The sequence below is a fragment of the Eptesicus fuscus genome, chromosome 19, assembly GCF_027574615.1.
Source record: "Eptesicus fuscus isolate TK198812 chromosome 19, DD_ASM_mEF_20220401, whole genome shotgun sequence".
In the NCBI taxonomy this organism is placed as follows: Eukaryota; Metazoa; Chordata; class Mammalia; order Chiroptera; family Vespertilionidae; genus Eptesicus; species Eptesicus fuscus.
Window position 1 is genome coordinate 26,711,446 of NC_072491.1, and position 13,594 is coordinate 26,725,039.

Consider the following 13,594-nt stretch of genomic DNA (forward strand, 5'->3'; position numbering starts at 1 on the left):
AGTGTGACTTTAGATAAAATGCCTTCCATCCTCCGGGCCCAGATTCATTCTTTTTAGAGAGAAGAGGTTGGGTTGAGTCACTGCCTTAGTTCAGGTTGCTATAGCAGATTACCATAGACTGGGTGGCTTAAACAACCAACATTTATTTCTCACAATTTTGGAGGCTTGAAGTCTAAGATCAGGGTGCCAACATGGGTTCTCGTGAGGGCCCCCTTCCTGGTTTGTACAAAGCTACCCTCCTGTTGTATCCTTACATGGTGGACAGAGAGCGCTCTGGTCTCTTCATCCCCTATAAGGGCACCAATCCCATTATGGGCACTCTACTCTCATGACTTCATCTAAACCTAATTACCTCCCAAAGACCCCACCTCTAAATACCATCACATTAAGGATTAGGGCCTCACCATGTGGATCTTGGGGGACCCAAACACTCCACCCATAGCAATCACCCCTAAGTTTCCTTCTCTCTGACTTTGCATATGAAGGTTCCCTACTGGCCACCAACTCAAAATCAAAACATCTGTCCAGCTTTCAAAATCTTCCATAAGTGGATGTCATCCAAGATGCCAGACTTGCTTGTCACCTTCCTCCAGAATGAACCATCACCTCCCTTTAGACAAGTCTATGGCCTGCCTTCCCTACAAGCTATACTAATCCATTACTTGCACTTTCTTTTTCTCCTCCTGCTCATTGGCCTCCCTTGGAGTGCACTGAACTCTCTCTGTTGACTCAAGACCTAGCCATTTTGTGGGAGCCATTCTTCCAGTCCCCAGACCATCTCACAGTGAAGAATAATGCTAATAAAAAGTTTTCCCCCTGTGTAGTATACTAGTAGATGAGGTTTTAGGATTTGTACTTAATAGGATTTCAAAAGAAGTTGTTTCATATCATTTTAGTTCATGTAAATGGCAGTTCTAAAAGCTCAAAATTAAATATAATATGTACAAATCTTGTTCCAGAGCTACTGTTATTAATCTACAAAATCAAAGGTTAACAATATAGGAGAAGACAAAGGACGTCAATGTACAGTCAACTGCAGCTGAAGTATAGGATCATACTTCATATTCTTTTTCCAAATGCCAAGCAAATTTGCTGATATTTGTGATGATATAAGAAAGCCACAGTATTAAGGATTTGCCATTCATTGTAACATATTGCTAAAAACCATTAATATGTCTCCACACTAGGATTCAGTATTAAATGTTTATTCAAAATAAAATTCTAGTTTGAGTTGGTTACCGCAGACTTGATCTGTGGTAATTGTTTGAGAAGTTTTGAAGATGAAGGCAATAAAAGCTGGTCTTGCTTCTGATAACTGTCCATGATAAGTCATTATTTCTTTTATGGATATAATGCATAATACAATTTAAAGAAACATCTAGTAATGATTATCTGAAATGATATCAAAAGAAATATTTTAAAAACAGGAAGAGCTTTTTATGCATCTTTATTATTGGTCCATGGAAATGTCAAATAATGTCTCTACTGATACTTTGGGATAAGCAAAAGTCACAAGCAGACCATTTATAAGTGAGAAAATGGAACCTATGGAAAAATTTTCAATATCACTAATATTGACCCAATGCAACTTTCAACTATCTAATCCAGGCGTCCTCAAACTACGGCCTGTGGGCCACATGCGGGTGTTTCTGCCGTTTTGTTGTTTTACTTCAAAATAAGATATGTGCAGTGTGCATAGGAATTTGTTCATAGTTTTTTTTTAAACTATAGTCCGGCCCTCCAACGGTCTGAGGGACAGTGAACTGGCCCCCTGTTTAAAAAGTTTGAGGACCCCTGGGTCCTTTCCTTGCACAGCAGCCTCATTTTCCATAAGCAAATTGCCTCTCCTCATCCTCATCTCTCAGTGCACAGGACTTGGATGAGGCTGATCTCAGCCCCAACCCAGGACTGATCATATAGTTTAAGTCAGTCCAATTAGGCTTAAAATTAGGACTTCTGTTGGAACTATGGGGGCAAAGAGGCCTCTATTTACTTGGGATAGCCAACTGTGAGGAAAAACACAATCTGGAACTGTCGGGCCAAGGAAGAGGGCAGGCCTGAGTATAAACCAACAAAGTAGAAAAGGGTGCAAAAAGATGGAGAGGGAAGCCTATCATTATCTGAACCCCTGGATCCGACCATGCCTGATGTTTACCCATAGACATTGTAAGTATAATGCTCAAGCTGAGTTGAGCTTTCTATCACTTGACAATGAAAGATCCCTAATAGGCCTTCTTTAATGAAAACACATATATTTGGAGAGAGTACAAAGTGGAGAGGGCTATAGACTGTGACTTCTAAAATGACATGATCCAGATGGGTAGTATTGTCTTCCTCAAGAACCTTGACATTAAAGGTCACGAGAGGCTACCTGTGGTTTCTGTTTATTATGATTTCAGAGCTCCCACCACCTGTGCTGTCCCTTTAGTCCTTTGAAATCTGTGAGAGATGGGACAATACCAAACCAAACAGCTCACTGAGTGTTGAACTGTGCGGCTGAGCCCCACGCATGAACTGGTACAAACAAGGAACAATGCTGGAAACCAGCCGAACTCTGTGTTCAAGTATTATTTTCAAGTGCCATTTGACTGGGCCTTCTCAGATGACATGGTTCACTGGCAGGAAAGCTGTTATTGTGACAATCATTATTCCCATTTACCGCCTATTAGAATGTGAGTCACTGGGAGGTCAGGCTGTCCCAAAAGCTCAGTGTTCCCGAGCACTCAAGGTCAAGTTCAAGGGACAGCAAATCAGGTATAGGGACAATGGCAAAGGCTCAATCCTTTGAAATGAACAGAAGGGCTAATTCCCAGGAGATCACCGCAAATGTGAGTTTTACTGTCTTCCACATATCACATAGCTTGGGAAAAGAAATCAGAGTGACAGTGTTAACATGGCCCCAGGTCCTTCCCACAGCTGCTCTACTCCCTGAGAACAGAGACCAAGCCTTTTTTTTATACATCCACCATTCCTGCCTAACACCATGCCTTGCACAAAATGGGTGCTCATCAGGGTTGACTTTCTGAGTCTGCTGGCTTAAGAATACAGATAAAATATAAGATAATATATGAAAAGAGTCAGCATGCAGTCGCTGCTCAAAGACAACCTGGGTGGTATTATTATTGCTATTATTTGTAAATGTATCTGCATTGTTGATAAGCAGGTTCAGCAAAACCCACACAAACCCTTTTAAGCAACAGTTTCAACTTCCTTACCTCCCAAGGCAATAGCTCTGTTGTGGGTTTATTTTCCCTGCCCTTCATGTGTAGATGTGAGAATCAACCTATCCTTCCATTTGCTCACTCATTCATCCATTCAGCTGACCACATATTTATTGGAGTATATGTGAGAAATCGAAGTTGATTAAGACACAGACCCTGTAAAATGCAAATGCAAACCTGTTGTATACCAACAAGAAATCTAAACAGACTGTGACGGAGAGAATCAGCCTACGGAATGAGAACTGATTTCAGTGGTTGCCACAAGTGCTGGGCACACCTTGGGGGAAGTGACCATGATGGGGCGAGGGGCGGAAGGGGTGTCGGCACTTTGCTTACCTTTTCTGCAAGCCAGCCAAGGTGCCTGATCTCTCGGCTCCCGGCAATGCCTGTTTTCCCCAGCTGCTCTCTGACCTCGGCAATCACTCGGGTCAGCAGGTCACTGACGTTGGAGTGGATGGCACTGAACCAGGCCTGGGCAGTGGCTGAGTCCTTGCCCCTTAGGATCACCGTGTGCTTAGCATCTGGAGAGTGGATTTCAAGCTGCCTAGAGAAGCAAAGAGAGAAGGGTTAGAAGGTTTTATGGCAGTTCATGCTTCCTCCAATCCTGGGTCACAAAGTTGAATGAATTCATTACTCTTACCTTTAGACTCGATCAGTTTCACATGGTTTATCTTAATGGTCATTCATTCACTCACTCGTTCATCCACAAACATTTTTTAAGGGCCCAGGAATTAATTAGTGCAGATACTCAGGGCATAGCCATCTAACCACCACATCACCTGAATTAAGGATGTCTGGTTTTCCTGTTATTGAGCTGATTGGCTGATTAGCAGTTTCATTTCAAGACTTCTAAACTATGAAGTGCTATTAATTTGCCTTACCTCTCAACCCACAGAGTATTTTAATCACATACTCATATCCTTGCAGCTGCTGGCAGAAAACAGATGGAAATATCTAGCCACATACTGAATCTACTGCTCAGTGTTAATTGTGAATATTTTAGAATCAATGATGATTAAACTTTGTATTCTTTAAGAATCCTGCCTGTGGCACATTTACCCACCACTAAATCCTCAGACATGTGTAATGAGGGAGCGAGATGGCCTGGAAAGGGAAAACAATGGGAAGATATATGCACTGAGAATGTTAACATTTAAAGTCAAACACCAAAGCTTAAGCCAGAACTCCAACCGGTTTACATGAGATAGAATGAGAGACCTGAATACTGTAATTGCAGTAAAAAGAGGAAATTCTATCCAGGTACTTTTTGTGTGTAACTGTTTATTTTGAAGTACTTAACTAGTATAGATTAACATGGTGTTGCAAAAATAGTATAAAGGTTTGGGTATACCCTTTCACCCAGTTTCTCAGATCATGGTTATATTTTATGTCACTTATATTTGATGTAACATGCTTGTATTTTTTTAAAAATATATTTTATTGATTTTTTACAGAGAGGAAGGGAGAGAGATAGAGAGTTAGAAACATCGATGAGAGAGAAACATCGATCAGCTGCCTCCTGCACACCCCCCACTGGGGACGTGCCCACAACCAAGGTACATGCCCCTGACCGGAATTGAAACCTGGGACCCTTCAGTCCGCAGGCTGACGCTCTATTCACTGAGCCAAACCGGTTTTGGCACATGCTTGTATTTTATAATACAACTAGAGGCCCAGTGCATGAAATTTGTGCACTCGGGGGAAGGGGGTGCAGAAAAGGGTCCCTCAGCCCGGCCTGCACCCTCTCACAGTCCAGGAGCCCTTGGGGGATGTCCTACTGCTGTGGAGGCAGGCGGGAAAGGCTCCCACCGCCTCCTCCGCTGCGCTCACCAGCAGTGAGTCAGGCTCGGGGCTTCTGGCTGAGCTGCGCTCCCCTTGTGGGAGCGCACTGACCACCAGGGGGCAGCTCCTGCATTAAGCGTCTGCCCCCTGGTGGTCAGTGTGCATCATAGTGATTGGTCGTCTGCTGTTTGGTCAATTTGCATATTAGCCTTTTATAATATAGGATACCAGAGCCAGGAAACTGGCCTGATGCAATGTAAGTGTATGGGTCTATGGTATTCTGTGATGTGCAGATTCTTGTAATCACCACCGTGGTCAAGGAACAAGACCAGTCCATCATCACAAAGCTCTCCCTCCAGTGACAAGTGCTCCCCTCACTCCCACCATCCCAAACCCCTGGCAACCAGGAACCTATTATCCACATCTATAATTTTTAGGTAATTTTTATTGCAGAGAAAAAAAACACATTTTATTCATCCATGTATATATTAATTTAATAACCACTGATTCATTCATGTTTGCATTAGAAAGATACAGGGATTAGGAAATTTGACACTGAATGGAATGGTCCATTTATTTATTTCCTTTCATCCCTTAATACTTAGGCTGCCCCTCATTGAGTATTTGTTATGTGCCAGGCAAAGTTTAAATATTTTTTATATTATTTTTGAAAGGGCAGAGCAGGACAGCACAAAATGTACTGTACCCTCCATCCTGTGTAACTATGTATATGACTCCTTTTTCTGAGAAAACCGCGAGAATGTAACAATTGCATAAACCTGCCAATAGGAATGTAGAGAAGTGGACTCAGTCCAAATTAGGCAAGCTGCACAGTACCCCCGTGTAACCAGACCCCTGCCCCTGCCCCCTGACCAATCAATGGGGCCACGAACGTTCCCCCCGACCACTGCTTTGGACCCCCTTTAAGGCCTTTGTTCTCCCAAAAACGCGCTCTCTCTCTCTCTCTCTCTCTCTCTCTCTCTCTCTCTCTCTCTCTCTCTCGGTGATTGCTGGGGACGAGGGCTCGTGCTAGCACGAATAAAGGTTCTCTTGCATTTACAGCGAGCCTTGGCTCCTTCCTGGTGGGTTTTTGGGGATTCTGAACACTGGGCATAACAATTTTAGGTAATTTTCCCAGTAGCCTTCTGACATTATTATTCCCATTTAACAGAAGGAAAAACTGAAATTTGGAGGGAGGAAGAAGTTGTTTACCCAAGGCCACCCAGTTGGTGATACTGGTTAGGCTCAAAAGCTCCTGGATGAACTACTGTGTCACAGTGTCTCCTCTAGCCTGGAGGACCTCCAGTAGAAGAGCCCCCGCTGTCCTCCACAGCAGTGAAGTCAGTACCTGCAACGTGTCCCAACGTGTCCTACTTAGCTCCTGAGTTCCAAAATAACAATTCTGCAGATCACCTGAAAATCTCAAGTCCCAAGTTACCTGGCCTCTTTACATTTGAAGCCAACCTTTTAGAGTGAGTAGACCTTACTCATAAACTTAAATGGGAGGAAAGGAATGATGTAGAAAGTGAAATGTCTCTGGGGGAGTTTTAGCAATAATTAGTCTTTTTTTTTTTTTTTTCTTGGTAAGAAATTTACAAAACAAGCTCCTTGTTGAGACTCCAAAGGCTTGATGTGATGAAACAGAAGATTCTTTAGGTGGCAAATGTCCTCATCCGAAACCAAAAAAGGCCATGCCTCTTAGGCACTTTTCAAAGGAATGGGCTGTCAATCTGGGCGGAGTTTTCTTTCCCTCCTGAAGTTCTTACTTGTTGGTCAAGTTGCATGGCCAAACACAAACTGGGATTCTCGAGAAGCATTAATGAGAGCTCAACGTGCTTTTCAAATTATTCCGTCAATATCTATTGTTCTAGAAATTTAACCCTTTGCACTCGCTTGCTTTTTTCTCGATTCCTTTATTCTACTCGGGATTTAATTTTTTAAATACCCCAGATTTTACAAAGCGCGGCAGTAGAATAAAAAACTGGAGTTTCCTTTCATACAAACTTATTTATTTGGATTTTTTTATATTTCAAATTATTGATACATTCAAAGAGTATAAAAAGAGCTGCTAACCGATGCTAACCGTGTCGAGTCACACTCGACATCCGAGTACAAAAGGTTAAAACAGGCTAATATTCCTTTTACAATATTTTCTTTAGAAGACCTAGATTTGTTTGTAAAGAAATGATAGCTTGGGCCTGGCTAGAGAGGCTCAGTTGGTTGAGCGTCATACTGGGCACCAAAGGGTTTGCTAGTTCAATTCCCGGTCAGGGCACATATCTGGGTTGCGGGTTTGAGCCCCAGTTGGGGCATGTATGAAAGGCAACTGGTTGATGTTTCTTTCACATTAATGTTTCTCTCTCTCCCCTTCTCTCTCCCTTCCTCTCTCTTGGCATGTCCTCAGATGAGGAATTAAAAAAAAAAAAAAAAAAGACAGCTTGGGAAGCAGCCACTCCCCAGGTATCACACACAGACACATACATAAACAACTGATGTGAGCAAAAAATATTTTCTTTGTTGGGTTGCCAGCGTACCCCTGGGGAAAAACCAACTTATAAACAGAGGTATAGTGAAGAGGAGGCCCAGGTTTTCGACAGCATTTATCATTACTATTAATTTGAAGGAAGATTTTTAAGTATAACATACATAGACAAGTGCACAAATTATCATGTACAATTCAAATGGATTTTTGCAAAGGGAACACCTTGGTGGAACCACCACTCAGATCAAGAACTAGAATGTTCCATGCATCCCCGAAGGTCCCTTTACATTTCCTTTCCAGTTGTTATGGCCCCAAATAACCACTACTAGGATTTCTGTCACCATGGATTACTTTTGTCTCGGGCAAAATGAATGCGATTTTGTTTGTTTTTATTTGTTATTGTGGCTTGCAGTATAGTGAGGATCTTGGGCAATTTCTGAGACAGAATTTACACACCAGGCCTAGTGCTTTTCAGTGGTGGTTCTGAGTGTGGTCACAGACCAGACGTGGAAGCAACCTGGGAACTTACTAGAAATGCAGTCTTGCTCCCCATGCTGGACCCACTGCATTAGGAATTCCAGGGATGAGGCCTTGCAATCAGCCTTCAGGTAATCTGCTGCAATTCAGGCTAGAGAAGGCTGCTCATAGGTTCATAGGAAAAGCACGGAGCTTATTTGTTTGCTGGCTTCCCAGTGTCTGAAGTGGCTATACTGAAAAGTGAGGTGACCTCCCCCCCATTCAGTCTCAAAGAACATGGAGGACACAGAATAGAGAGGCCCCGCTTTTTATAGTAAAAAAAAAAAAGCACAAGTTTTTACTCAAAAGTATTCTTTGAAACCCTTGAATCATTTTTTTTTAAATCATTTAATTAAATACAGATGCTTGACCCCATCTGTTGAGTAAGATTTCTAGAGGGTGAGGCCTGTGTATATGCTTTAAATGTTCCACAAATTATATAGATGAAGGATCATGGCAGGCCTCTCTAAGCCCAAGCTCAAACCCCCAAAGAGCTATGCTTAGCTATGGCTGGTAGCTCAGTTGGTAAGAGCGTCATCCTGATATGCCAAGGTTGCAGGTTTGATCCCTGGTCAGGGCACATAAAAGAATCAACCAAATGAATGCATAAATAAGAGGAACAACAAATCAATGTTCTCTCACTCTCAAATCTATATTTATATATATTAAAAAAAGCTATGCCTAATGGTGATTATCACGAGAAGGGCAATACAACAGAAGGTTCTTGGAAAGTGTATTAGTAATGCATTGCTGAGTAACAAATTCCCCCAGAATTAAGTGGCGTAAAACTGCGAACATTTGTTATCTCATAGTCTCTGTGCATCAGGAACTTCAGCATGGCTGAGTGGGGTGGGTCTGGCTCCAGAGCTTCCTGTCAGTTGTCAGTCAGGATGTCAACAGGGGCCTCAGGCATCGGAAGCCTTGACTAGGCCAGGATCCATGCCCCAGGCGGGGCACTCACATGGCTGTTAGCAGGGGCCTCAGCCCCTCGCCCCTTGGCCTTCTCCAGAGGCTGCTTGAGTGCCCTCATGGCATGGCCTGGTTTCTTTCCCCAGAGAGCAAGAAGGAACTACAGTTCCTTTTGTGACTTGGTCTCCAAGGTCAGATACCATCACTTCTGGTTCATTCTTTTTGTTAGAAGTGAGTCACTAAGTCCAATGCACATCACAAGGAAGAGAGTGAGGCTTCACCTCTTGAAAGAAAGAGAATCAAAGAATTTGGGGACATATCTTGAAACCATCACGGAAAAACTTAGAATGAAGTAATATTCTGGAAGGAGTCTGTTTCAAATGTAAAGGGAGGGTGAATGTTTGTGGCTGTAACCAGCAGCTTATAAAGAGCCTATAGATATTTCTTCTGATTAGCTGCAGCTCCAGGTTATAAAGTGAGACAGACTGTGGACTCAAGCTAGGGGTCAGGGACAACAGGAGAGATGAGAAAGGACCTCTCATTGATAGCATATGGGAGCAGCATGAAACCACCAGAAATGATGGTGAATTAAGAACTGTTGGCTGGTCTGGCACAAAAAAAGATGTCAATTATTTGTGCAAGAAATAAATTAAGAATTCAGCAATCTACATCTCCCTGCCCCTTGGCGGTGCGGGGAGGCAGGGGGTGGGGGGAGAGAAGGAACAGGAGTATAAACTTTTCCTTTTAACACCAATGAGCTCTATTATCTAAAGGTAACAGTTCGTACCTGGTAGCACCAAAGTTCCCAGCACCTCTGAGTGACTGAGTGACAACTCAAGATTCTAGACAAGGTCAAGTGGTGATTTTAAATATATATAGTAGTAAAATCTTAGCACATTACCAAGCAAAAATCTCAAATACAGGCACTTGGGCTTAATTTGTCATTTAATCTCATTTTACCAAAATGTGATCCAGTGACACACTTTCTAGAGTATCAAGGATAGAGAAAGATATTCTATTCCTGGCCTGGCTGTGGAGTGGTTTTTTCCATTTTCTCATCAATTTAAAGCACACGTACCAGGAGGTAGTTGTTAAGCACAAGGATTTTAGGATTCAGTGTGGCTCTAACACTCCTTGGCTATGAGGCCATCAGCAAGCTACTTAATCTCCCTCAGCCTCGATTTGCTTATCTGTAAAATGGCTCAATACATTTGCCTCTCAAGATTACTGGAAAGACTAAATGCGTTAGATAATATATGCGTTAGATCGTTAGATGTCACAATGCCAAGCTGATCTTGATTGATTCTAGTTTATATGCTGGTTTGCAATGAGCAGTCTTTGCAAATTTGTGTACAATAAAATGGTAGCAGACCATCGAGGTAGGGAGAATCCTCTAGGTTGGGCTCTCGTTCAACTCCTTTTCAGAGTACTTGGAGGAAATTGCCAGCTCCAGGGGAAAAGTTCTACAAGGACTATTTCTAACAACTTCCTGGAATGGAAAATATAACTTTGGGAAGAGATGCATGAGTCTTTTGTGAGATACTGAAAGATCTGGGACAAACCTGATAATATATTGCCCCTTATTCCATCTATCTACTGTATTTGTTTTACTTACCAGTAAGAGAACTATTTGAGGCTCATGTCAGGAGCACAAGTTGATATGAGTTGTGGCCATAACACGAGCTACAACCATCTATTGAAGTCCCTTTGCTCACTCAACTGCCAGAGCTAACGAGTGACTATGTGGGTGAAAACACATGGGAAATGGTTTCATCCTTCTAAAGTATTCTGCTGATAGCTACTCCAAAAGAAGTCTTTTTGTAGGGTTAACTATTTCCTGTAACTCATTCTTTTAAAAAGGCAGTTTCCACGTCAACAATTACTTCAATTTGTAAAAGTATGGAATGAGAAAAAAATTAGGAACTGAAGTAAAAGGAAGGGAGGGAGTAGGTGGGAGGAGAAGAAAAGGAAAATGAGAAAAACTCAAAAGAGTGGAAAGCTATCTAAGTGGTATATGAAAACACCTCTGTGGCTCAGTGGTTGAAGTCATTCAAGTCAGGGAACCAAAAATGCCTAATACAATGGAAGTGAAAAAAGCACGGGACAGAACAGTGAGAACAGTATCATACTCTCGATGTAAAAATGATCTATATGAATGCTGGGAAATGTGGAGACTATGCCTGGAGAGGTATACAGGAGGGTTCAATTAGGAAGGCAATTGAGTAACAGTAGGACAAGTTCAGAATGGAGACTTTTCACTGAATGACTTTGTATCTTCTGAATTTTGTTCCCATGTGTACCCACTGTGTATTCACTGTATTTGAACAGAAGAGGAGGAGGAGGAGAAAGAACAGAACTGGCCTGTCGGTTAATATAACCTTGTCTCAAGTCCAAGTTCTGTCATTTATAAACTATGCTTCCTCATGGACATCTGTGGTTCTGCCTGTCCAGTTTCCATTCTTCTCTTTTCTAGTAACAGGCCTTATCCCCATCTTCAGTCCATGTGTTTGGGGGACTTGATGGTTTGAAGGTTGTAGGTGTGATCCAATTTGGGCCATGGAGACCCAGGCCCAGGATTTCTGGAGGAGTCATATTAATTTAAGGAGACTTTTTTTTTTCTCATTATAAGTACTGAGGGTCAGATATAATCATGGATCTAGTGTTGCCATTAAGAGGGAAGAATAGGAGAGCTGAGATATGAGAGACCTGGATCTAGAGCTCATACCTTGATGCTCAGTATATTTTTGCATTTTGCTTCTATGTTCCCCCTTATGCTTAAGCCAGTTTAGGTTGGATTACTATCCAATACAACTAAATGTGCTAACTGACCACAAATAGGTCACTTAATTTCTATGAGCCTTGAGCTTCTTTATCTCCTATAAAATAGGGACGATGATGATAAAAGTGATAATGATGATTATAGTGAAGGTGATAATATAACCTTCAGGGTTACCAGAGCATCAACTGAGATAATTGTGAAAGTGTTCTGTGACTTATAAGCCTGATGTTAGTAGTTATCTATGCTTTTGGTATTTTAAGACTCTTATGTTGGCTCAGTCACTGGGGAAAGAGACATTCGTGAAGACAATGCTTTTTTGTATTGTATTTTGTATTTATCGAGGCTCTCTCTTAGCTACACTATTAGCAAAGAGACAAAAGCCTGCATATTGAAACAGAGAATAAGTAAATCTCCTGCATTCCGAATTAAAGTTGGAAACATGCAGCAATTTCTTTACACAGGTGCACAAAGCTAGGCTGTATTTGTGAGCATTCCAGAACCCTCACAGGTGTTTAGCATGCATTGGGTGCCACAAAGGCAAGGAGAGTACATGGTTCCTGTCCCCAAGAAGCTCCCCTTGTGTAGTAGGTTGAATAGTATCCCTGCCCCTTCCCCCAATTCCTATCTACCCAGAACCCCAGAATGTGGCTGATGTGGAAATGTGTGATGTACCTGCTGGGTTAGAGTGGGTCCTAAATCCAATGGAAGTGTCATTCGAAGAGCTGGAAAAGACACACAGAGACAAAGAAGAAGGCAGTGGGAACATGGAGTAGAAATTGGAGTGATGCCTCTACAGGCCACAAAATGCCAAGGATCCACCGACCACCAGAAGCCAGGAGAGAAGGATGGGATGGTTTCTTCCTCAAAGTCTCCAGGAAGAACCAATCCTGCCAACTCCTTAATCTCCTACTTCCGGCCTCCAAAACTGAAAGAGAACACATTTCTGTTGTTTCAGGCTTTCCAGTTGGTGCCCACTGTGATATGGAAATCCTAGAAAATCAATGTGCCATGTACCTCTCTTCCTGTGCAGCTATTTTCAACCTTTTCATCTCACGACACACATGAACTAATTACTAAAATTCTGCAGCACACCAAAAAGTTCATGTTTTGCCAATCTGACAAAAAAAAAAAAAAAAAGGGGGGGTAAAAATTTGATTCATTCATACTGGATAGCTAAAGTCAGGTATTGCATGTTTTAAAAATTCTTGAGGCATGCCAGTTGAAAATTGCTGTCCCTGTGCATAGCTGAGTGGGGACTGCACTAATGTTTAAAATACACGGATGCTAGAGGTAACTTTCTAAGATGCGGATCACTTAGAACGGTGGTGATCGTGATTTCATTTCAACACACATTGCAGTTAAAACAGCTTCTCCTTGGCAAAATAAATAAATAAATCGTACTCTCACCCACATTCAATTCCATAACCCAGAAAAAAAATGGGGGGCCCTTCTGACATGAGGATCACCTATGCAGCACCTGGAGGCACTCTGGCCCATAGCAGGCCTGTGCTCAGTAATCAGAGTGCCTTCCACCACCTTCTTGGCATAAATAATAATAATAATAACAATAATAAATCTAGACAGCTTGCTTGCCAACTGATGAGTCCTGTATTTCTGGAACTGAGAAAAAGGAGGGAGGGAAGGAAGGAATGGAGGAGCAATGAAGTCAGGCTGGCTGATTGCAGCTATTTCCAGCAGGCCAGCCTTTTATAGCTCCTATTTTGTTCCCCAGTTGAACTGACCACCGCTTGATGAATTGTGTTTATCTGTAGTTCAGCGATAAAGTTCTCTTTTAATTCCCTGCTGAATAGAAATATTTAGGGCAATGCCACAGCTGTGTTGATTCTCACCCTCCACCACGGTTATGTAAACACTGCCTATGGACGTCTCTCTGATAAAGGCCCA

General features: G+C 42.2%; 1 protein-coding gene across 1 annotated transcript in view; it reads right to left on the reverse strand.

Annotated features, from left to right (window-relative positions):
- Positions 1–13,594, reverse strand: part of SNTB1 (syntrophin beta 1) — a 197,736-nt gene that overhangs the window by 57,058 nt on the left and 127,084 nt on the right. The window contains exon 4 of the mRNA XM_008143357.3: positions 3,558–3,765. Coding sequence (XP_008141579.2) covers positions 3,558–3,765 — 208 coding nt within the window. The remainder of the gene's footprint in view (positions 1–3,557; positions 3,766–13,594) is intronic.